This window comes from Prinia subflava, chromosome 5, assembly GCF_021018805.1.
Source record: "Prinia subflava isolate CZ2003 ecotype Zambia chromosome 5, Cam_Psub_1.2, whole genome shotgun sequence".
Taxonomy (NCBI): domain Eukaryota; kingdom Metazoa; phylum Chordata; class Aves; order Passeriformes; family Cisticolidae; genus Prinia; species Prinia subflava.
Window position 1 is genome coordinate 33,421,181 of NC_086251.1, and position 25,423 is coordinate 33,446,603.

General features: G+C 33.7%; 1 protein-coding gene across 2 annotated transcripts in view; it reads right to left on the minus strand.

Moving 5' to 3' along the window:
- CDIN1 (CDAN1 interacting nuclease 1) overlaps positions 1–25,423 on the minus strand; it is a 124,327-nt gene that overhangs the window by 39,854 nt on the left and 59,050 nt on the right. For both annotated transcript variants that reach the window (XM_063398827.1, XM_063398828.1), the window contains 2 exons: positions 25,234–25,299; positions 22,803–22,908 (listed from right to left, as the gene is read on the minus strand). In XM_063398827.1, the coding sequence (XP_063254897.1) occupies positions 22,803–22,908; positions 25,234–25,299 (172 nt within the window). The remainder of the gene's footprint in view (positions 1–22,802; positions 22,909–25,233; positions 25,300–25,423) is intronic.

Consider the following 25,423-nt stretch of genomic DNA (forward strand, 5'->3'; position numbering starts at 1 on the left):
CTTCTAGGTATTTATATTTCACCCCATGTAATATTGAAGTCTTTTTTGTTATCATTACTACCTATAATATTATATTTTAGTACTCTTCTTGGTTTTGGAAAACTTTGAGAGTCAGTAACACAATCACAGTGAGTTCAATAGTTTTATTATGTGTCATGTAAAACTACATTAGAGGTGCCGTATTCCAAAAGTCATTACCAGATAACAGCACAAAATAGAATTTTTAAAAATTACATTATAAAGGCTTTCTTCATAATTATTTCTATTTTCTTCTCTACAGACTTGCCCTTTAAGAAACTGGATTACTTGGGAATAAGACAATATCTGAAGGTGAGGTTTCCTTGCCTCAAAAAGAGCACTAGAACCTCAGTTAAACTACTCCTTCTGCTATTAATCACTGGAAAAAAGTGAGATGTGAAAACTGAATGTGTGAGTACAATTCTGCCTTTTTATCCTCCTATTTCTGTGATTTTATCCCAAGGTCTACAGGCTGCAAGTGGTTTTTTGCTTTGGAATTGAGGAGACAATAAGAATTTAAATCTTTGACAGTAAATGCTAATATGTTATCTTTATCTGAATAAATTTTAAGCCAAATTTTTAAGATTTTAAGCCAAAACAATGCTTGCCTCTTTTTAACACATAAGTTATTACAGTTATTAATTGCTATACATCTATAATGTGTTTGTACTTAGAAACAATTATGTTGAAAGCTTGAAATTTGATCTTTGCATGGTGTGTTATTGTCCTAGGCAAAAAGATGGGTATATCTGCAAAAGGCAGAAGGATGGTTGCCTGAATTTTTCTTCCATAGGAATGGCAGATATGACATCAATTTATCTCAGAAAATGACTATTAGTTAGTTTGGTTAAATCTTACGAAAACTTGCATAACGAATACTGAATCAAAAACCAGAGATTTCCTTATAATTTTAACATAAAGCAGGGAAACAGTAAAGTTGATTCCCATTCCAATTTCTTCTCAAACTTCTTTATGAAGACTGAAGAATTCCTTTCCTTCACTGATTTTAGGACACGAAACAGCAATTCAAATCTTTAGATCCCATTAAAGTTTTCTTTCAAGTTTTCAGTTTGTCATCAGATTTTACATTCTAAATGGATAAAGCAAAAACATGGCACTAATATTCAGGGATTATATACTCATAGTCTATAACAAAGGCTACCTCCTTTGAAAATTCAACTTGGTATTCACATCCAGTGGAAAATATCAGCAACTAAATGGTGAAGTTTTAATTATAAAACATAACATATATTTTCATTCTCATACAAACAACATATAATAAGATTTAAAGAGTCAATGTTCAGAACTATGGTTTGAAGCAGAAAATACATAGCATACATAAAAGAAATGTAAGAAGTGTTCATATATTGTCTAGTATTCCAAGGTTTACTTGGAATTTACAAAATTATTTACTTTTGTTAAAAAAGTTTTTCTGATCAGGAAATACAAAACAGCATTTCCAGAAAAGAGTAGATGGAAATGGTATAAGCATTTTAAAAAATAAGAAAATTTGCAATCCTCATGTGTGTGTTTCATGTAGAAACATTTACAGACTTATCGAGACATATACGCAATAGGTGCCTTTATGTACCACTTACCTACTTCCAGGTTTCTAATCAGTACCACACTAAATTATGCCCACATTTCTTGAATCTCAAACATTCTTGAATCACTAAAATTCACTGTAAAAACTGACAAAACCTTCAATGTAACTACTTTCATATTTTAACATTGTTTAAAATTGCATCTTTTTAAAGGCAAGGATAATTATTGATCGCACTGTGTTGAGTAACTGAGTTACTCTTTGCTTCTGATCTTCCTTCCTAAGTCATGCAAAACAAAATGGAAAAAAAAAAAGGCAAGCATTTCTAGAAAATGTCTTAATCTGGTCAATTTAAGCCTCTATGGCTTTGGTCCATAGAAGCTTTATTAGTTTCCTGGGCTTCATAGTGGGATAAACTATTTCATGCATGAAGGGATCAGCATTCCTTCTTCTAATCATTGCTATTGTGCCCAATACAAAGCTCTCTGAACATCTCCTATGGATATCACATGGTATCTTAATCACTCCTCAATTAATAACTTTACACGCATATTTTTGTTCTGCCACTTGTATATACATTACTTGAGGATGATCCTGAAGCCATAACTGAGCATGGTGAGATTATAGTAACTTTCCCACTGCAAACACATTCTTACACTGAAAGTGTCCAGACAGCAGTTTCCAGTGAGGAATTTTAACAGCTTAATACAATTGTGACCACCCTGGAACTTTTAGAAGCAGAAAACACTTTCCTATGTGCTTTGATAAGCAATGTGGTAGCTGACACTGTGAACATGAGAAGCATCAGAAATCTCTGCTAGCTCCAGCTAAACCTTTAATACCTGAAAGCTACTTTTTTAGTCTGGGTTTGCTAGTCTACTATATTCTTCTGAATGTAATACAGGTGGACTCAAAGAGGAAAGTAAACCAACAATTTTTGCTTTAATGTATCAATATTTTAACTCCATTGCTAATTCATCTTACCTTTCTCCTCAAGCAGTAGTCACCTGTAGCTATCTAGTCAGCTTCCTGCCTCACTTTTTGAAGATGATGGACACTAAATGTTAAGGGGAATACTAAAGGAACACAGAATGACATCATGCTGATTTTTCTCAATTGCAGAGGGAAACACAAGTAATAGGTGAAGATTCTCACAGGGGGATAAGCATGGTGTGACCAAATTCTCTCACAATGCATTTTCAGTTAAATTACACTCCTCTTGATATTACATTAACTCATGCAATCTAAAATCCTGCTGGGAGAGAGAAATAACTAACTATATTTAGCTTTTTAAAAGCTTTCCCTTAACTTCATTCAATCAGTCTTCAATCTTCGAGGAACATCTAAATTCCAAAATTTACATACTGTACGGTTTGATAAACAGCATCCACTGATCCACTGCTGGATACAGGCAGTACCAGAAATCTACATGAAGTTTGCTGCACATTCTTCCAGGACAAGTATGTAGATCAGTATTTGTCTTTCGCAACATCTGAATGCTGCCTAGCAGGATTCCTAGATATAAAATATTCCTATATAGATACTATATACATACAAAAGGCTTGTTTTCCTTAGCTACCTTCTATGGATCACTTAGTTATAGTCCAAGCACGGAAGAAAAACACAAGCCCAGATAAAAGACAATAGCATAGTGCATCTACAATAGCAAAACATTTATGTAGTAAGCTTATATTCAATAAACTAAAGATGAAAATCTATTACATGTTTTAGCAAAGTGGAATCATCAGAACAGCAAAATGCGGGATGTACTGAGATCTGACTAGTGCACTGCAAATTATTTAGGAAAAGCAAAAAGAAGTGCTGCCCAATATCTGCTAGTTAGATTTGTGAAGGAAGTCTGAAAAGCCACAGAAAGCATCAGCAAGGATGGAAGATGTATGTACCTCATCAAATAAAGAAGGGTACTTTCCTAATCATGGAAAGTGGACTTTGACAAAGAGATGAACATACGAGTGCCTCATACAAGGAACAGAACTTGGGCACAGAAAGGAAGGGCTTCAGAAGGAAGAGATTGCTTTTACAGCCCCTAATGCAAGTGCTCTGAAAAAATCATATTCGTAAGTGAAAAAGATTACAATCTACAAGCAACAAAAAGCATGATGAGAATTATTATATATCACCATAAAATTTGTCATGCAAATAAACAGATTCCAAGACAGAAAAGAACTTTAAATTGGTATGGTTTTGAACTGGAAAGAAATATAATTTTAGGATCATAATACAGCTTAAGCAAGGTGCAGTATATGTTCAGAGATCAGATGCTTATAAGAATAGGGAAGCCACAAGAATAAATAGCATTAGTGATGGTATATCTCAATAACACCCACTGAGTGATTCTATCACTCAGTAATACTGTGGATGGCAGCTCTGGCAAAATGAAAACACTACAAACAGCTTGCGAAAGTGGAATAATCATCAAAAACTTTTAGTAGTTATGACCTACAAAATGCCTAGGTTGTTAAAAGGGTTTGTGTAAAGTCACACAAAATACTACAGAGAAAGAAAAACCAAAATCATAATAAGTGACTACAGATCTAAAGAATATTATTCTTGGTATATATTATTATTATTATCATTGTTTTTATTGTTGGTAAATACAAACACGTAAGGTATTTTTGTCATCTGGTTTGCCTTAATCAAGAACTAAAAATTCATTTATAACACTGTACACAAATGCCATGTTTATATCGATATCACTTGCAGCTTGCATGAAAAAGTATACATTAAAATAAAGAACAGTAATTCACATAATAGTTAAAGACACCAATAACAAAACCACAAAATTCCAGTTGTCAAACATAATTTACTATGTATATTTCTTCTCTTCTCTGTTAAAACAGTAATTATTAAAACTAAAGTGATATGAGTGAATGTTTATGACTTCTTATTAAAACCCCTGACTTTAAGCAGTGTTCATTTAAGCTTTAGGTTAAAGAAAATCATGTAGAGATTTCTGTGCGATGGCCTAGTGACTTTATATCCTCTTGTCAAACCTCAGCAGTTTTATTTGTAGTGATACATGCCGGAGAAGGTTGGAGGTTAAAGTTGATAGGAGGGCCAACAGGAAAGCCAACCAACTTCTTTCAAAAGATTACAACCTTTAACATATTAGGATCTGTTGGCTAACTTTGTAAGTCTACATTTGTGTACTCTTCTGAGAACTGATCCCCAACTCCAGACCAACAGGGTTTATAAATACCTCCCTCTTACTACTTTCCTTACATTATTCCTTCATAATGCTCCTACTGTTTAAGTTATTATTCTAGTTTCTCATATTGTATTGATGTTTAGTGCTTATTGTTAGATTTCAGAAGAACATTTATAGGTAGATAAAATATCTTCCTAATTTTCTTCAGCCTAGTTTTCTCTTTCATCCTTAAAACTTAAGAAAGGATTTCTTAATCTAGTTAAACTAACATTAAATGTAAAACCATCAGTCTACTGGAATAAAGCTCTCTAGATTTCCCTTTCTCTCACTTATTTCAACATTGATTACTCTGTGACTTCCAAAAAAAAAAAAAAAAAAAGTAATAAAAATAATTATTAATAAAATAACACAGAAACAAAAAAGGTAAAAAAGGACCTTTAGAGGTTGTCTAGTGCTTCTAGACAGGGTGAACTAGAGCTGGTTGCTCAGGATTTTGTCCAGTTGGGTTTTGAATAGCTCCAGGGATGGAGACTGCACAACCTCTTTGAAGAGACTGCTCCAGTCTCACACAATGAAACAAGATTTTTCTAACATTTCAGTAAATTTTCCTGTATCTCAATATGAGTCCATTACCTCGTATCCCCTCACTGGGCATCACTGAGAAAACCCTGGCTTCCATATTTTCACTTCTTCCCTTCAGATATTTACAGACCTTAGTAAGATCCTCCCTGATCCTGCTTTTCATACTGAACAGCTGGAGGTCTCCCAGCCTCTCTCCACATGAAAGATACTCCAATCCATTCTTCATCTTTGAGAGCCCTCTTTGGATTTGCTAGAATTTACTCTCAGTACAATCACCCATCTTACGCTCTATCTAGTCACTTAATTCAAAGGATCAAATCATTACACGGATCAAAACTAGTACTGATAGCAGCTTTATTCTTACTTGCACTGAGGACAGAACAAGTTTTTCCACTGACTTCAAAAGGAATTAGATCTCTGCTGGTTAGATTAATTCTGTGTACAAAAAAAATATATATTTACTGTAGATGCCCATGATAGTCACATGATGCAGAAATGGAATGATAATTTTTTTTTCAGTTACATACATTTGGTAGCATTTTGACAATAAACAACTTAGTAAACAACTTTTCTCCCAATGTAACTGAAACATTTAATTTGCAGGTGTATTGAAACCTGTCTACAGTGACACATTACTGCAATCCTACAACTTTGCATTTTAAAATGAACAACTACAGCAGAAACTCTGCATATAATAGTATTGCTGCTGCATTAGACCAATATAACAGCAAAATCTCTTATGCTTTATTTTATAAAAATGTAAATACAGATCTAAATAAAATTTGAAAATTTTTAGGTGTCAGACTTGACTTTCAAGCTTCTCCCACTTCTCCCTGCTCCTTTGAAACCCTGGAGAAAACATTTGGCGAAGCAAAGATTCTCACTCCACGTTTCATAGAATTTTGCTATTGCTACAATTTTAATTATGCAAAACTCAATAGGGTCTAATAAAATCTGACTAATCTGACTAATACTCTAAAACAAACATTGTGAAGTACTGAAAGCAATGTACACAAATTCCCTCATGTCATAGAAAAGACTCATGCAGCACAGTGTACTTTTTCATACGTAAAACAACATCCTGTGATGTTAACATCTTTTGTTTGTCATCTTTGCAACTAATGACAGTCTTCATATTTTTTCATTCTTATAAAAAGTCGACTTTTCTATTATCAGTTAAGACACACTCGTGTAACACAGCAAAACCTGGGAGAGAATACTATAGATGCGACACAAGAAATACACCAACAGCATGACACAATTTTGAACTACTGTTAGTTCAAATATGAACTATATGCACATTTATATGCACAAAAAGGACTATTATAAGATTATATTTATATTTCATATTTTAGTTACATTTATGTAAGTCAGACATATATACGTACCCTGAGGTAAGATCCACCTTACGGCACAGACATTTTCCTGAGATTTACACATGAAGAGGATTCTCCCACCATGCCAATTCCACAGACACAGGCTAAATTTGAGGCCTGTTCAAGCCAATGAGAGAGCAGACGCTCAGCAGTGTAGTGCTATTATATCCTATTGGTCTTGCAGCAATTAAATTTAAAAAATCTACAAGCAAGGGTATTAATTCTCAGAACTGCGCATGATGATTATACAGAGAAGGATCAGAAAAACACAGGACACAAAAGACAGTGAGCTTTTACAAATGGGGAACCCTTCTCCATAGTAGTGAGAACATAGACCATTCTCTCTGAACTTGTACCCCTGGACATTTTGTAGAGAAGAATGATCTGAGTAGTAGTTTGACATGACTTGTGTTTTTCATAGACTCCTATCCTTAATCTCCTTAACACAAGCCAAAAAATACCTGTAACTTTATGTTGTTTTTATAATGCTTTATGCCAAAGCACAGACAGTATTTTTGGATTCCTTTTCTCTTCCTTGACACCCTACAAATGGTGCTACGAAAATTAAAGTTATGAGAAGGTCTGTGCTTAGGTTTACACTTTCGCTACAAGAAAAGGAAGTTTTCATAATAGAGCATATTTTTATGTCTCTATCTGTAGTGTCTTTTACCTTGAATTTTAATAAAACCAGTTTAACCTAGCAATGTTTTTATGCAATATCAGGCTTTTACAGGTGGTGAGTTTTAAATATAAACACAACAAGTAATTTGCTTGAGAGTACAAATGAGATCAACAATGGACCAGAATCAAAGCTACATTTACAACTGTTAAAGCTTACCATGTCCACTGTCTGGAGGCACATGCCCGAAAATCAGTTACTAAGAATCATTATGCATAACAAAATAAATGAAGGCCATTATTCTATCTTGGCCCTTATACTACTTGGATCATGAAACTCTCAGCTTGTATTGAGGCTAGATGTGCTTGCTAACTATTGAGCAAACACATACAGAGCTAGAGTTTCTCCTACAAGAAGATTAAGCTTTCAGCTCTTCAATCATGCACACTCCTCTCTTGAATGTTCCATTTTGATGCAGTGAAACAATACAGAAAGTTTTCTGGTTTTAATAAAGTGTTAGCAGTACAGAGAGGTCTTTAAATACAGGAAATGTGATTTTTAACAAAAGAAAAAAACACTACTGCGTGATAGTAAGTTTTACGCAGTAAGAGCTTAGTGCGTCTACCAAAGTTTACAGAAGTTGCTACAGACAAACAGTAATTTCTGTATGAGTCATGGCAACAAAGTCATAAAACCCCAACAACACAAAACTTTGGTGAGCAGACAACACTATCACTAATAAACAGGCAAAGGAAGCAGACTCCATATTTGACCTGAGCTTCTACTGAAAGTGATTGAAACTAATGATTCTGCAGGAGTGCATCAGTTTCAGATTAGAGAATACAGTATATTTATTCAGATAGTAGAGCATATTCTACAGAAACATCATCACACTAAAGAGTCCTACCACACCAGGAGGGATGAGTGGAAAGAAATAGACACAACCAGCTGAAAACAGAAAGGACTTTGATAACAGGATGACATGAGGCACATCTTCGTCAAAAATATGTCAAAGCTAACCATGCATGTGTCTGTTGTAGCTTGGGTCCTGAGTCCTCAAGCCTCAGGAAACCCAGCAATGAAGAAAACACTTTTGTACAGAACAGTGCCAGACATTTGTACATTTTTAGCTATCTTTCTCACATGTCCAATGTATTTTACAAAGGCGGTGCTATTAATTTGTGCTCCAGTTCAAGGTGTGTGAGCAAGCAGAAAACAAACCCTTTCTTAAAAGAAAAATCACCAACTCCAAGAACAGGGATGTTTTCCATTTTTATGATCATTTAGTGACAAAGTGAACACTGATATGAATTAACAATCCAAACAAAATTTACTAGAGGATATAACAAGACTCTAAATATTGAAGTCACATTTTCATGATGAACCAGTTTTAAAATGTACGTGGGCCAGTAATTGTAACTAAAAAGCTGATAAAACTGATGAAAAACTTTGTTGAAAATGCACTTTGGTGAAGTTGATTTATCTGTAAAACACCTTGCTACACAAAGACAACTTTCATACAGATTCGTTTGGTACTTGGTTACTACCAACCTATTAAAACCTCTTAAAGTGTATACACCAGAGAGAGAGAAAAAACTCAAAAATTTCCTCAGGAAAGCAAGAGACTTTGCACAGCTAAGGTCTGAAAACTTTAACAAGACAGCAGTCAATGTTGTTTATGAGCCACTGTTGACCACATGTAAGTTAAGTCACTCTTAGTTTGCCAGAAGCGATAAAATGTGATAATGCAGAATAAGTGCTTGAATAAACTTTTCAATATAGCACACAGCAAAAACCATTACTAGAAAATGTGATTTTGATTCTGTGAAAAAAAGAGAAACAGGCAGAAATCAGAAATATACATCAAAATGTATTTCTACAGCATATAATACAGGCAACTGTGATCAATGGGAACGTACAGACTCTGAAATAGGCCTCTGAACTTCTGCCAGTATAGGAATTGTATTGTTCTGATAATTGTGAGAACAGAATTTTACATTAAGAAGGTAAGTGTTCACCTTATATTTTTAAAAAAACCCCTCTTGTTAAAAGCTGAAACTAAGAGAACTCAAAAGAGGTAAAATCACACAGTTCAGAAAACACAAGATATCTCTAATATGCTATTCATAGTCTGTGTTTTAAAAGCTGAAGGACATATGTTTACACACACAAAATACAGCTATCACTGCTTTGTGGTCTGCAGAATATTTTCAATTATTTTTCCTTATCCTTGGAAACATACATTACTCTTAATACAGCAGCATCCTGAAATTTTACAACATTTTGGATTTCTTTGAAATAAAAAGTCCATTTTATTGTTTTTTAATTAAATCTATTTCCCCGAAAGGTCTTTAAAGGCTCTACAAACTACCTTGCATTTTATTATTGCTGACAGTTATCTAAACCACGCTTGAATGCCCTCTTTATCCTTTAGTGAGCAATTGAAAGATCATATGCTAAAAAGACTTGTGCTTTCTCTTCTTCTAGCCCTATAATTAAGGCATTTTAATACATTTCTTCATAGTCATTAAGAGAGCACAATGTTAAAAATTAATGAAATGAGACAATTTTGAGTTTAACAACCATAAATACACACAACATAAATTTGTCTCAATTGTAGATATGAAAAAAAGCCTACTTGAAATCACATGATGAGATTACTGAATTGTCAAGATTTTGCCTCTGCTGTCCAAGGGTATTTAAATGATGTATGGTAGCCTGACAATACTCCAGTGTTGTTACAGACCATACAAGAGAGGTAAACATTTCTGTCAAACATTCAAATTCCATTGGGTTTTTGTTTACCTTATATAGATGTCTATAAAAAAAGTGGTAATGCTGGATGATGCTGAAATGGGGGAGGAAAAAGGAAAGAGGAAGCAAGACAAAGGCATAGGAACGGAAAAAAGATCATAAGTCAATTGCCAAAAACCTGGCATATAATGAAAAGTACCGTCCATATACAGCAGTATATAATAACGTCCACTTACAGCAGTATGTTAGTAATGCTTATAATATAGTAACTATGATTGTCTTAATTTTGATTTTTTTCCTAAAAAACAGAGATCACCATATTAATGTATTACATGTTTTTGCAACACAGTAATAAGTGGGTTTCTTTTGTTACATGGTGAAAGGAATTCAGCACTTCTAAGTACATCATCATCACATCTATATACACCAATTAAATACAGGGTGCAATTTTACTATAGACACATTAGTACTGAGTATTTCCAAAAGACATTACAAATGAGAAAATCATACAGCTTATTTTTTAAAACTAAGTGAAGTTTTTCAAGGCTTAAGTTTTTTATGCTTTCTCATCTTAATTTAAAAAGATGCAGTGCAACACGGAGCAAGAAGGTAAGGGAGGGTTTTTTCTCTTAAGAAAGACAAAAATATAAGAAAGGGAAGTTGCTTTCCAGAAGATTTTTTAGGGTTGTCAGACTGTTATATTATAAACAACCTTATTAGTCCTTTATAATTACAATAGGTACCTCTGGACAAGATCGAGCAGACATGACAAATGCTTCTGACTTCTTTTTAAATCGAACCTGGAAGGTCATCGCTGAACAAACAGAATGCTATACAACTGAGGCCATAAATTGCGAAAGCTAACAAAAGGTAAGTTTTTTGATATTAAAAATTAAAATTATTCTGTTCAGAATTTTCTGTGTAAGATCTGGAAATAGGAGGATGAAATAGTTTAAAAAGTCTAAGTAGACAAAGAAAAATAAATATTTAGAAACTTTTAACTATTTTTTTTGGCAGGTGAACCTGTATTTTACTATTAATGCAATGTCTTTAGAGTAGTTGCTTTATTTTACGAATACTGTCTTACAGATAACATCTTAATGAGTTTTTATCCATGTTTGCATTTACTTTTTTTTCAGGACTATGATGAAATTGTTGACAGTTAAAAAAAACAGTCAGTCTGAAATCTATGGGATTTGCTTGCTGCTATCTTCACATCAAGTGAGTGTATTTTTCTTAACATTTTTGTTTTAGGATCATTTAACAGTACTGGTAGTTTTGGATTAAATTTAATTTGCATGGAGATAAACAGTAACTTAAGTGACTGGAACTAGAAACCAGTTGATGCATTCACTTTTAAATCTCATATTTCAGTTTGGAGAGGAAATGTAAGGATTGAATTAGTAAGCTCTAAACTCTTGATGAGAATTAGTGGTATATAACAGAAGAAAATGAAACCTCCAGTTATTTTCCTTACAGTTAGGTTGAATGAAATTGTAAATCAACAAAAGATCTGGAGAGCATTCAAATCATCAGCTTTACCTAATAAAAGTTCTAACAGCACTGAGCATACCATCTGAAACAAATATGAAATAAATATGAAATATGAATGACTTTAAAAAGAACCATATGAGAAGCAAAACACTAAAAATCATCAAAATTCAAGCAAAGGAAATTTGAACTGAAATGTATGATGGGCAATTAAGTACCTATTTTGACAATTCTAAGTGGTCAAGTTTTTAAAGTATGACACAGAAACCTTAACCTATCTGTATATGAGTGATAAATGAGGCATTTTGTGTCATTACATTCCCATAAATCACCTTCTTTAACTGCTGATGGCTTTTATCAGCTCTAACCTTTTCAAGCTTCTATCAGAGTGCTAACATTTTCAACTCTGACACATATGCAGTTTACAAATTCTGCAGCTGATTAACTCTGGACAGAAGCTCATTGCCATCATTGTCTTCTTTAAGTTTGGTTACAGCTTCAGTGTCTCAAAAACTCACAGGAATCCTTCACATGCCAGAAAATACCATTTTACTTTGTTGGGCTGTGTTGAAAAGGATCCAAGATATTTCTCCATTTGAAACAAGTAAATGAGAATATACTTTCAAAAGTAACCTTCTACAGAAAGACTGAAATATGTGTAATTTTCATTAATTCAAAATAAAAAGGGCTTCCCAAATAAAGAGATAAAAGTAACATGATCAATTTTACATGACTTCATAATATAAACAAGCTTGGAATAAAAAATTTGACTATGCAAGAAATGTTGCTGTAAAAGTTTCTGAAGTAAACAGCACTAAAAAGTTGATTTGTGGTGTATTGTATACATGACACTACAGAATATTACAATTATAAACTGATCTTGATCATGGGCCCTTAAATAATTTTGTGGGATTCCTCATTAAATTCTTCTCTCAACTATTTTGTGAAATTTAACGATTATAAATAGCAATATATTAAAATTATAAATTTCAAAGATTCCATTTCAGCATTTCAACACTTAGAACATGAAAATAATTCAACCATTATCTACTCAGAATACAATAAATGAAAGATCAGAAAAAATAGAGGAAAAAACGTTTTATCCTGTGTAAGTAAATCTAGAGATTTCAAGGAACACTAGCTTTCTGTGGAAATAAAATTATCTATTTGCCTGACACATTCAAATTTTGCTACAAATAGAAAATAAAATAGTTTATAAAATCTCATCCAGGTGTTTGTCTTATTTTAACTTACTGTACTATTCGAACAATAACAAGACAGCCATACAGTAGCTCTTTCTGCTTTAGCAGCATCAAGACATAATAAGAATGGTATCAAACCTTTAATCTAAACACTTGTATTTTTGCTATTTTTTAAATTTAAAAACGTGCAGAATACAATTGCAGATGTATTTCATCTATTGAAAGAGCAGTGACTCATTCACTGAAATGAATTTCCAAGATATAACTTATCTAGACACTGTATCTAGACACTGAAACAAAGCCCAGGTTTAAAGAGATACTGTCTTTAATAATATTAGTCAGACTGAAATTTGTATGTTGGTTGTGTGACTACCGGAAGCCTGGTACTTCAGATGGTATTAGTTTTGATAAGAGCTAACTAGACATCAGATCTGAATAATGAAACATGAAGAGACAGGCTTGGAACATGTAAACAGGAATGTCTGCAGAGATTCTCATGCAGCTGGTTGTCTCTTGTTGATAAACAATGCATCTTAGAAAAACACAGTGGATGAAGGAAAAATTTTTGCAGCATCACAACTAATTTAGCCTTTCGGTGTCAATATTTAAGGCCTATCCATGAAAAATTGAAAGTTCTTCATTTCACTAATAATGTCACACATCAGAGAAGCCGTTCAGTTACACTTTGACAATTCAGATGTAAATCTTGGAATGTCTGTAAGTATTCATAACAAAGGCACATTTATCATTTAAATAAAAGGACATGATTTCCTGATGTTCGTATCAAAGACTAGTGATGGATGAGAACATGCTAATCAAATGAAAAGAAGGAACACAGATGCTTATTATTTTGATTAGGAGAGGAAAACGAAAACCTCTTTCCTAAATACAGATCTAAACATTCATAAAGTATACACATATATATATGTAAGTGTATATAACATACTGCATCTGCTTAGGAGCTTGGTATGTTCTCTAGCTACAAATGCTAACTAGAACAACTGCCAATTTACTTAAGGTCAGAAGAATCCACATAACACTGATGTTGATATGCTCCAGCTAATTGTTAATGAATTTATACATTCAGAAGCAATTTTAGCTTTCTTCTATTAAAATTCAGCAAGTAATAAAAGAGAATAGAATGGGGGTTTTTGTACCTTGTTTTCTACTGCCTTGGTTCTAGGTTTTAATTATACCTCTGTAACATCATCCTTATGTAACTTAAAACTGCATAAAATCAATCTAAATATTACTGAAGACAAAAAATGCAGACTATTCAAATGGGATGCAATATTGCAAGATGTATGTGGAACTTCAGATCCAAACTTTATTGTAAGCTTCTACATTTTTGATACTCAAGTCACCTTACTTCAGTGTCTTGCTTTATGTGTAACCAAATTTTATCCAAATAATTTTGCATGTTTAGGAAGAACTAATAAACATCAAGAATTTTGCTTACTGAGCATGAGAGTCACAACCACTGCCAGTGAGACAGCCAGAAGTTTGCTCAATTTGCAGATTCATGTGCAGTGGCAAGCTCCCATGAGGTTCAATGATGTCTCCACAAAGTGTTGTCAAATGATGATAACATGCAAGTCCTTGAAATCCATCTTTCTCATTCTCCTTTAAGCAGGGAGTAAGTATAAAGAAAAATCCCTCTGATACTTTTCCATTAAAATTCTGAAATGAGCGAACAACTTTCTGATATCCTCAAGAAAGTACCCCAGTCACTCTAGTTCTGAAAAGAGAAAGAAAAGCCTCTTTGCTAACTGGAGAACTATTCATCAAACATACTTGTTTATACCTTGCTGTAGTTATGAAACAAACAAAGTACTAAAAAACTGAAAATAATTTAAGGAATGAGTCCCATCACACAGTTTTCAAGAAGGAACACTTACAGTCTCTACAAAAGTATGTAATTGAACATAAACTAGTGGAACTGAGGCAGAAAAGATATACTTGAATCAAAAATATTCTTAATGCAACAATATATTTCTTATTGTTGAAATAAGTTTTACCTGAACAGAACTGCATTTGAAGTTAAGAATGATATAACATAGTGTTTAAAGAAAATACACCAATTCCAACGTGCATTTTGCGACTCAGAAGCTTTAGTAAGACACATCTTATGATGTGCTTAATGCAACTTATCCAAATATCCTCAGTGCCTGCTTTAATGCAAGATTAGTGTTCTAGGGAAGCAGATTCTTATGCTCTGGAAACAGGAACCCACATTGTACAATCACTCAGAATAAACAAAATGTAGGAAGTTGCAATATATACATTTCAGTCTCGTTTTTAATCAAAAGAAACCCTCTCAGAGCTCTCACAGAGGCTGAACAGAAACGTGGTACACCATAGTGACACTGTATTTCTTTTTGCCTAAGATAATATTCAGGCACAAGGAATTTGTGCAACTGAGTGGAAATGTGATTCCTGTCCATTAACTGCCCAGGGACTACTAAATCTACTCATTTTGTACTTCAAATTACTCTTAGATTGTGCATTAACCTTACCATGCTTTTAAATGCTTTGTTTACTGAGTTCTATCTGTAATCAGCTATTGACATTATTTATTTTTTTCCTTATATTAGTGCATACAGTTTTGTATTCCATACATAGTAATTTATCATTTATTATATTAAAGGCTGCTTAAGACAAACAAAAATGCTCCACCTCTTGGACCTTTTGTGAAAAATTTACTGGATGCTCAATATATATAATATTCAATAGCATGTGAGAATAATTTTTATGCAACTCTGATAGTTAGAAAGATAGATAACTCAATTATTAGATCATCTATCAAAATATTCAGATGTGTAAGAGGCTACTAAAAAGATTGATGATTGAGAAAGTCCACTGATTCTCTAGCCATCATATCCACACATTTGGCTAGACAACATTTTTCGCTGCCTTCACAAGCAAGCTTCATTACCCATCACTCCACTGAAAAGAGTTTATTATGAGGCTGCCATCTTGGCAAGACTATTATTTAGATGATAAATGTTGGGGGAAAAGTGTGTCTAGATTTTTTTTTTAACATGAGCTTTTTGACAGATAAAACAAACAGCATCTACATTTCTAATTAACTTAAATTTGGCATATACAAATATAGGTCAGTAAAGCTATGATATGCTACTAGATTATCTTCTGTCTGAATATTGCCCTTCATTTGCAAAATGTAAATTAACTAATTAGAAGAAAAGCAGCATTATTTGTGACAAAATGCTGCTTCTACATTTTTTGCTTTGTGACGTTTATGATCAACTGTGGCCCTTCATTCTAACTTCTAGTAGATGGATAATTACGCTCAAACTAATTTATTAGGCATTTAAGCATTGTAACCCAAATAAAAACTTGAGATTTCTGAAGGCAAACAAGCACAGCAACTGCAACATGCAGCTAAATGACATACTTGCCAGTTTTACTTCATTCACAATGTTATGCTCTTAACATATCTTGCATGAATACACGTATGAATATTTTCACTTTCAATGTTCAAGTACCTGACTCAGAGGAAAGTCCCTATTAGTATTCTTAAAATTTCCTTGAAATCTCTGCATCCCTTCTGAACTGATGCACAGTAGCAAAAATATACTTCTGTTTTGCTCATTAGTACTAAGAGTTAAATTTCACTTTATACACCTACTACCCTCTTCAATTGTCATTTGAAATGGATTAGACTAGCACCTCGAGTTACAAAAAGGAATAGGGAGCCGATCATTCTTGAGTTTCAGCCCAGCAACTTGACCTTGTTAAATAAAAAATATATGATATCATAGCTTACAGGAAGGCATCTTATTGCTTTGGTTTGGTTTTAACTACTAGTGGGTAGATAAAGAACCAACACTAAAAGATACATTGAAAATGTCAGATGTAAATGTCAATTAAAAATTACAAGGAATTCTGAAAGGTAAGGTCTGTAGGGGGTTGACATTCCTTGACATAGTGGAGTGTCTGTAACCAGGCCTTTGGCAAGAATAGCAGGATCTATGCTGTCAGCTCTTATCGTACATAAACTTAGATGCTTGTCTAATCTGAATGAGAAATACCAGGAGAACTGGAGCTGAAGCCTTGCAGTAATATGGAAGAAAGCTGAAAATGCTCTATCTACACTACATGAATCTCTTGTGACAAGAAAATATTTAAGACAGCACAGAAAAAAATAAGGGAAAAATAATGTAAACAAAGACATATACTGCTTTATTTACTATTTTTTAAGTTTAGGATATAACAATCTAACAGTGAAAGAAGCTTACATAAGAGAATTAATTTATAATGAAAATCCCAGGTTCATGTCTGTATGAAATACAATACCTAAGGAGAACAATGCATGAAAATATACACTTAATATCAATCATTCAAATATAAATGATAATATGAATAAACTATGGTCTGTTATTTCTTTGCTTTGACAAAAATTAGTTTTGATACAAAATTAAACAATCTACAATGCTCAGCAGTACAATTAATTTACGCTATGCATAAACCATGGTCTCAGTGAAAATGTCTTCATGCTCTATTTTTCAACCACATTGTTGAAGAGAGCATGACAGGTAAAATCTAAAAACACTACTTTTGAGCTGGAGTAAAAAAATATATTTTTCATTAGGTATATGTTGTTTTTTACACTATTCATGTGTCAAGAAATAAAGACAAAAATAATTAATAAAAATGCTATTGGAAATAGGCTGAATGTATCTAGGACATTTGTGAAGTGCAAAGATACGCCTCTATGTCTGTTTGTGTATGTATGTATATTTGAATGTACACTTGTATCTGTTATTCTTGCAGAAGAACACAGAATTTTATCATCTTTACAAAGTAGACTACTGCATTTTCTACTAGAAAAGTAGTGGAAAATGACATTTTTCACTGCTTTTGGTTCTCTTCTATAAAGAAACATATCCTAGTGCTACTAAGATTAGCAAGTTGACATAGTAATTCACTTTAAAAAAGTTAATTAGTTTTGAAGAAACTTACTATATGAAGTCATAAGCAGTAAAAATCACCCTAAACTCTCTCTTCTATCTACATCCATTTTTGTTTAACATTAATTTAGTAATTCAAGTGAAGCCAGAAGGGAGAGGAAAAAGGAGCATAGCAAAACTCAGCATGAGTGAAAATCTACAAGCATCAGATAGCTAAACAAACCCTAAGTCCCTCAGTGTTGCAGTAAGGTCAAAACCTTTCAGCATTGTACCAGTGTGTCAAAATATGTCAACAAACCATCATACTGCAAGAAGAAGAAGAATGACCTTTCAGTTCTTTATGTTTGGGCTGCTTTGGATACTGGGTATGCATGAACAGTTTTCCTAGCCACTTGACAAATGTAACTCCCAAGGTTTCTTCCAAGTCAAGTTGTTACAATTGTTTTCAACTCACCAAAACAAATTTTAAGCCATCTGCAACTGAAGAATACTGAAGTTAATAGAACAGACATCCATGAACCCACAACAGATCTCCCTCTTCCCCTATCACCTACAATCAGACAATTATTACTTCAACAGTCTTCACAGTAACCTGTTAAACCAATTTAAAGAGATGAACTGCAAAAAATGCCTGTAATTCTGATTTCCTGATTCAGACTTTGCTCACATAGAATTCATCTTTACCATCAACAGTAAATTAATTTGAACGTAACACTTTTCTCAAAAATCCTAGGAACACATTATCTGTGTTTGTGTTGTGATATGCAATCCTTTGCATCAGTTCTGTTTGCGCTTATCTGAATTAAATACCCTTTTATTAATTGATGGGGCTCTATGATAATTTAGTAATTTTACTACGACTTATAGTTATGAACTGAAGTCTCAAGATCAGGCATAATGTATCAATTAACAACACACTGAATCATGAATTTAGGCTTCCTAAAAGTGTGATTAGCATTTCAACATTACTTATGGGAAACTTGCTTTTATTTATTCTTTCAAAAAAAAGCAGAAGCACAGGACTAAACATTTAGAACACAAACAAATGGTGGAAGGAATTTAGTACAGGGACGACTTACCATTTTTATTCAAAGAGAAGATGAAATGCTTCTTTTTCACTACATGAAATTGCCTTTAGTTTAATAACAGTGTCAAATATGTCATTTTTCTACAGTTTTCCTCACATATAGCAAAGTCTCTTTAGCTAATAATGACGTCAAGCTATCTCCTGGGACTCTCTAGAAATTACATTCCAGACTGTACGTATGCCTTAGCCAAGCTTGAAGAAGATAGAAAATGTAAATTGCTATATTTGAGTTTATATCTTACAGCAAGTCACTGACAGGACTTACCCAGTAATTACTGTTTGAACCATGTGTTGCTGCTGTGTATATCCTTAGAAAACTGTAGTCATGCCTGTCAGCTCTGACTAACAGACTTAGAGCTAGGACTCTGATTTTTAATTTAAGTTGAAAGAAAGTTATAAAATCATACACTATGGACAAAAAGAAAAAGAAACAGCAACATTCATCTAAACTCTAAAATAATTTACATGTTCATAGACTCCACTTTTAAGTGCAATCTGCCTAACTTGCTGTTCATGCTCTCCAAATTACCTTTGGTCACACTAACTATTCAATAGCTTTTATTCTCATAGATACAACAAAATCACCAACGTAGACCAGTGAAAAATGACAAGCGTGGTATCTACTACTTGTGCACAAAGCAATTATATTTTGTTTTTTTGTTTATCCAGTGGCAGTGTAAGCTAAAACCTGCTCAGTGGATGCCACCACTCTGGAGGAACAAACATACTGAGGGAACTGTATGAATCACTTTATACTAAGTTTGTCCAGTATATAAAATAGCTTTTTTTCCAAAAACATAACTCTGCAAAATCAGTCTGGGACTATGCAAGATCAAACTTGCCTTTTCCTGATTCTTTATTATTGAAAAATCTCCATATCTAAACAACATCTTAAATTATAACTGTGCAAATCCACTTACAAGGTACACTTTGTACATTTTTAATGTGAAGCTTAATTTGAAGATGAGGTTGCAGTGCACCACTGCAATTGAAAATTGCTTAACAATACCATTGATGTATGAGCCATAAAAAAACCTCACTAAGCTGTCCCTGCAGAACTCAGAGTAATAAAAAGGTGTTCTTCTGCACTGAGGTGAACAGACATGGTTGACTGCATCTAGGGAGCTGTTCTGTTAAATGAGAAAGTGCCATTTCTTTCCTGTCAGTACAGACCAATTTAAGACACTCACAGATTTAGTTAGCACAAAGTACAGGATTTAATGAAATACACACATAACAGCAAACAAGCCCCAACTATGTTCAAAGCTTTCAGTCAGATTCTGAACAGAATTCATCTTACATCTGTGACATGTGAGAAAAGAACACAGAAACTTTTCTAGTTTGACTCCCAATTTTTAGATAAGCAATAAAAAAGCTGAATGGAAAAGGTCTAAAACCTCTCACTTTCATTCCTTTCAAAGTATCTAGATTTGTGTTTTTATCCACATCTAATAGCTGATACAAATTTTCTCTTGAAATTAATTTCTGCTTTAAGTTCAACCAATGGGTCAGGTTTAAAAAACCCTAAACTATTACTTGAGTGTCATATCATCTCTATTGTGAACTCATGCTTGTTCTCCAAATAATTTCTCTTTCAAGAGGAAGGACGACACAAAGGTGTGGTGAATTGACTGAGAATCTGGTTCTCTCTTGAGAGACCTCTGCTTAGACTGATTAAATAATACAAAATTGGTTCCCAGTTTGTGCAGCTACACCTGTGTCCTTTCATACAAACAGTTCCACAGACCAAGGAAAGTTAACTGTCTAACCTACATGCAACCTCATCTGTCAACATGTGTTCATTAACCCAACTGTCATTATATTAGAAACTACAGTAATTCAGAACTCATTTCAGAAGATGTGGCACTATCAGCTTGGCCAAGCAGTACCAAAATCAAAACTAACAGGATTTAGTCTTTAAAAAACCCCACAGAAATCTGCCTAATTTCCATAATTAACCTAAATTTTGGGTTTAGAGTGTAATGCATCTTACTACGGAGAGTTCTAGTTTCCTTTATACGAATGTAAATTTACTATATTTAAGAATCAACCTTTTTGGTAGTTCTTTCCAATACAAACAGCTATAACAGCGGATTTGGAAAATTTTCAAAACTACTTCCAAAATATTTTATTGATCCATGTATCATTCCAGTCTAGCTTTTGCAACATTAAAGATACTTGACTAATAGCTCAGTGAGAGATGTTATTCCATTTCTGAAGTTGAATTATTAATTGGTACATGTTAAAATTAAAATGAAGCTAGCAACGACTTGGTTTCTTGATAAAAGCATAAGAGAAGTTTCCTTTGGAAATGTCAGATGCAAATGGTACACACTATTCTCAACTGTTTTACACTAAAACGTGGATAGACACTTTATAGAACAAAAAAAAAAATGGACAGAAACTGCAATGGCAATTTTATTACAAACAACAACTGGATCAGTGCCTTCATTCTACTTGTCAATGCAAGTTTCACCACATCTCAACTTAGTATCTTTATGCTCAAGTTATCTATTTAAAATTCACTTCTTGGAGGTATTCTTTTCTGGTACCATACCATTATGGCATCAGAGAAGAATACCTCCAAGAAGTGTGGTACCTTCAAACATACCCTTTATACTCAGGAAGCATTCCTGTACATCTAATGGTCTTCTCCCAGCCTGAGTTGTTTCATTTCCTTTATACTGACATGCAGTTCAGCACTGTTTGCATCATAATCTTTCCTACCATTCTCACCATTTGCCTAGATACTGTATATATACTCAAATTTCTTCCTAAGTTTTATATCCAGTGTTTCACGACTTATTTTCTACAACTCTTCTAGAATAACTCTTCTAGAACAACTGACAGCCTTCCAAGTTTAGTTTCCCACTAGCTTGATTCAAGTCTTCCAATTCTCTGTTTTCTGGGATTATCAAATAAGAGCAGGTCCTTCTCATATCAACCAAGAATGTTTCTGCAGAGCATAACTCCACACTTTGATGATGTTACTATCAAGATCTGGTTTCCCCTTCTCTGCTGCTTTCTACTGAACCTGCTTTTACAGTACTTCCAAAGGTAATGCTAGTTATTTTCACATTCAACTGAAATACTAATGGTCACCAGACTAGTCTCTGATATTGGCACACACCCCCTTTTTATTGCATGTTCATACACTTGTGCCATGTTCTCCACTATCCCTCTGGTGGTCTCTTGTGGACACTGAGAAGACTTAAATTTATGCTTTAAAAAAATCTGTTATTAAAACTTTAATTTGCCTCACTATCTTGCCTAGGGTTCTAATACACAGAAAAATGGCATTGAAGATGAAGCACTGTGTTTAGTATTTTTTTGGGAAAAAATCCTCCAGTGAGGAGGCATCTAGTAACATGGAACGATTTATAAGTATACACAATATTAACTTCTAGAACAGTAAAGCTCAAGTATTTAAACCATATTTAAAAAAAAATTTTTACACCAATACCATCAACATGCCACAAAATTCTGTCCAGCACCACTTGTTTCCCCCCTTATCCTGCAAATAATTACTACATTTTCAACCTGAAGATAAGTGCAATTATTGCTTCAAATATAAATAATATACAAAAGAAACACTTTATTAAAAAAAGCCACTGTGAAACAGTACTGTCCTATATACCAAGCCACTGAGCAATAATGTCCTTTATACACACACCACACTTGGTTAGACTGTGAAAATTTTTTAACAAATTTGTCACCTTGCACGTATTCCAAAATGTTATAGCAAAATCTTCTTTCTAAATCGGGTACTAAAAAACTGACCTATAACTTCTGTACCAAAATAACTTACTCTGTCATCTAGCACCACTCTAAAATCACCATATATATTTGCTGCATCTTAACAATTAAGATCTCAATTTTTCACAAATATTTCAGCACACCAACCTGAAATGCTATTTAATGACATTCAAAATGCCAGATTAATAACATGTAGAGTCAGTAGTGTTTTATCCAATAACTTCTTTTTAAAATGAAGCCCTATTTATCTATAAGGAAAAAGATAGAAATATACCTGTTCCAGTAGCTCCAAAACTGGTCTTGCAAGTAGGCTTGGTGGCTACTTTCATCACCAAATGAGGCTTTGCTTTCAATCCAGTGAATTATGTGTCCTTCCACAGCTAGGGTGACAGCAGAAAATAAACTGAATTCTGAAAATCACACTCAACAGCCTGTAAGACTGTGTTCGGGAACATTCTATTTACTCCACAATTTACCACGTAATTCACGCTTGCAACCAAGTTACATATTTGCAAAAATTATCTTTCAAATATGCATATAGGACATTAAAAAATATCAGAAAATACTTTTAACAGATAATCACATGAATTTTAGTTTAATTACACCCTGTTCCACATATCTGCATTTATTCTAACACGAACAGAATGTAAAGAAAAAGAGATTCGATTAAGAAGCAGTTGTATTTTTCTACTACCCTTTGCTGGAAGGTAGTTGTCAGGTAAGAAATTAGAAACTTGTCCAGAATGATAAAAACAGCTAGCTAAGCTGCTAAAGACAGACACTTGCCACCAGTCCAGTATGGAAGGTGGAAGAAAGGGAACGAAATTCTGGGTAAGTGTCTGCTTCCTTTCTTTTGTAAAACCAGTAATGCTTCATCAGAAAAAAGTTAGGAGTAAGAAGGATTATGTGAAAAAATGTGATTTTGAATTTCTGTTTCTTTGTATGCTTTGGTATTTGCTTTGGTTCATGTCTTTCCTCATTTCTTGCAGGAATGAACTACTAATATTAATAAAATCATCATTTTTTTGACAAAGGAACGTCCTCTCTAAAGTTGACAACGCAATTTTGCAGAAGAAATCATGTGCATCACTCTAAGAGACCATTCTTTCTCCAAAAAGGTGTTGCTTGGTATCATTGGAAAGATCTTTAAAAATGTTACCTTTGAGTTACAGTATCCACAACCCTGATGCCTTAGCCTAAATGTGACTTGGAATGAGGTTTTCAGAGAACACGCAAACCCAGAAGCACTACGCAGAAAGATTACAAAAGGCTATAGCAGCAAATGATAGACCACAGACTGCAAAATTACTCAGGAAATCTGGGAAAATAACTCCTGAAGTCACCACACTAAGCTCTACGTGCCACCACTACCCCACTATCAGTAACCCAGTTAACTTCTGTAGCCTATACTACTACATCCCTCCCCATCCCCAACACCTTTACCCCAGGCATTGTAACAGCTGAGGTATAATCAGCTCAGCAGCTATTTCTAAGAAACATTTACCTTTCCTAGCTATGTACTGAGTCATGAAGAAAAGAATACAAGGACTGCTATACCTTAGTTTAGATGAGACAACAGGTAGAGTAAGATTTCCTGTAAGTCTCAAGTGATTATAATAATTTGAAAGAAACAATGCTCTATTATTATTTGAATTTGAGACAAATATATGCAAACGAATTAATGAGTATTTTTAACCTTCTTTCTAATGGGGTAATATTACAAGAAGAATTCTTTTGGGTGTTTCCTGGTTTCCCTTCTCAGGAATTTAAAAAAAAATTGTTGCTTTTCTAGTTGCCTTTTGATCAGGCTCCTGAATAGGTGGGACATAATCTCATGTTTCCAGTATAAAAGTGGGTACCTCAACACCACGTATGTAGTGTGTTTATTATGGTCTACATTACTGGGCAATCTTACTAATGTATACACCTTTCTGAAGAGCAGGTAAAGAGAGAGGCAGGCTCTTTTCAGTGTCCAATAACAGGACCAGAGGCAATGGATACAAACTTGAATACAAGACTTTCCACCTGTGGAAACCAGCAACCACTTTTTCACTGTGAAGGTGCCTGAGCATAAGCACGTTACCTAGAAAGGTTGTGGATTCTGATCCTCATTGCTGATATTCAAGAGCTGTCACATGGTCTCAAGACCAGAATAGGTAAATGAACTTTAACATGACCTTTATACTTACTTCTGCTCCTTATTCTTTCTTGCTGTTCAGGCTTTAAAAAAACAGTAAAGAACTGCAGAGTTGTATTTGGATGTAAAGTGATGGCAAAAAGAGTAATTGCACAATGACAAACCTTTATGCAATGACCTATAGGGGTAATGTAATACTCTTAAGACTACTTTGAACTGATTTGGTCTAGAAATAAAAGACAATTATAGCTATTTCAGAGTTAAGTTCAGAAGGGCAGTGGGTAGAATACATTAGAGGGAGCAGGGATTTGGAGGTTTTTACTGTTGCTTTTTTTTTTTTTTTTTAATAATGAGATAAAAATATGCAGAGACTAAAGAAGAAACACTGGGTAACACTACTTAGGATCAAATCTCTCTGACTCAAAATAGAAGTTCTTAAAATTACTGGGTAACTCCTGAAGAGACTTATTTGCAGTATCCTAGAATATGCTTCTACGCTTAAGTAGCCATAATATTTTATCATGAGCACTTCTACACAAAATAATAAAAATTCTTTTAGAAGACTTACCTACTGGCACTTCTAAAATAAAGTCTGGTGTTTTGTCATAACCCTTTGCACGAAGCTGATCTTCAGCTGTACGCAGAAAATAAGAACTACTGTTTATAAAACTATTCCATTAAATAGACAGTAGCATAATTAATTTCATTCTAAATAAGAGTGCAAGAATTACTAATGCAGTCATACATATCTTTCTTAT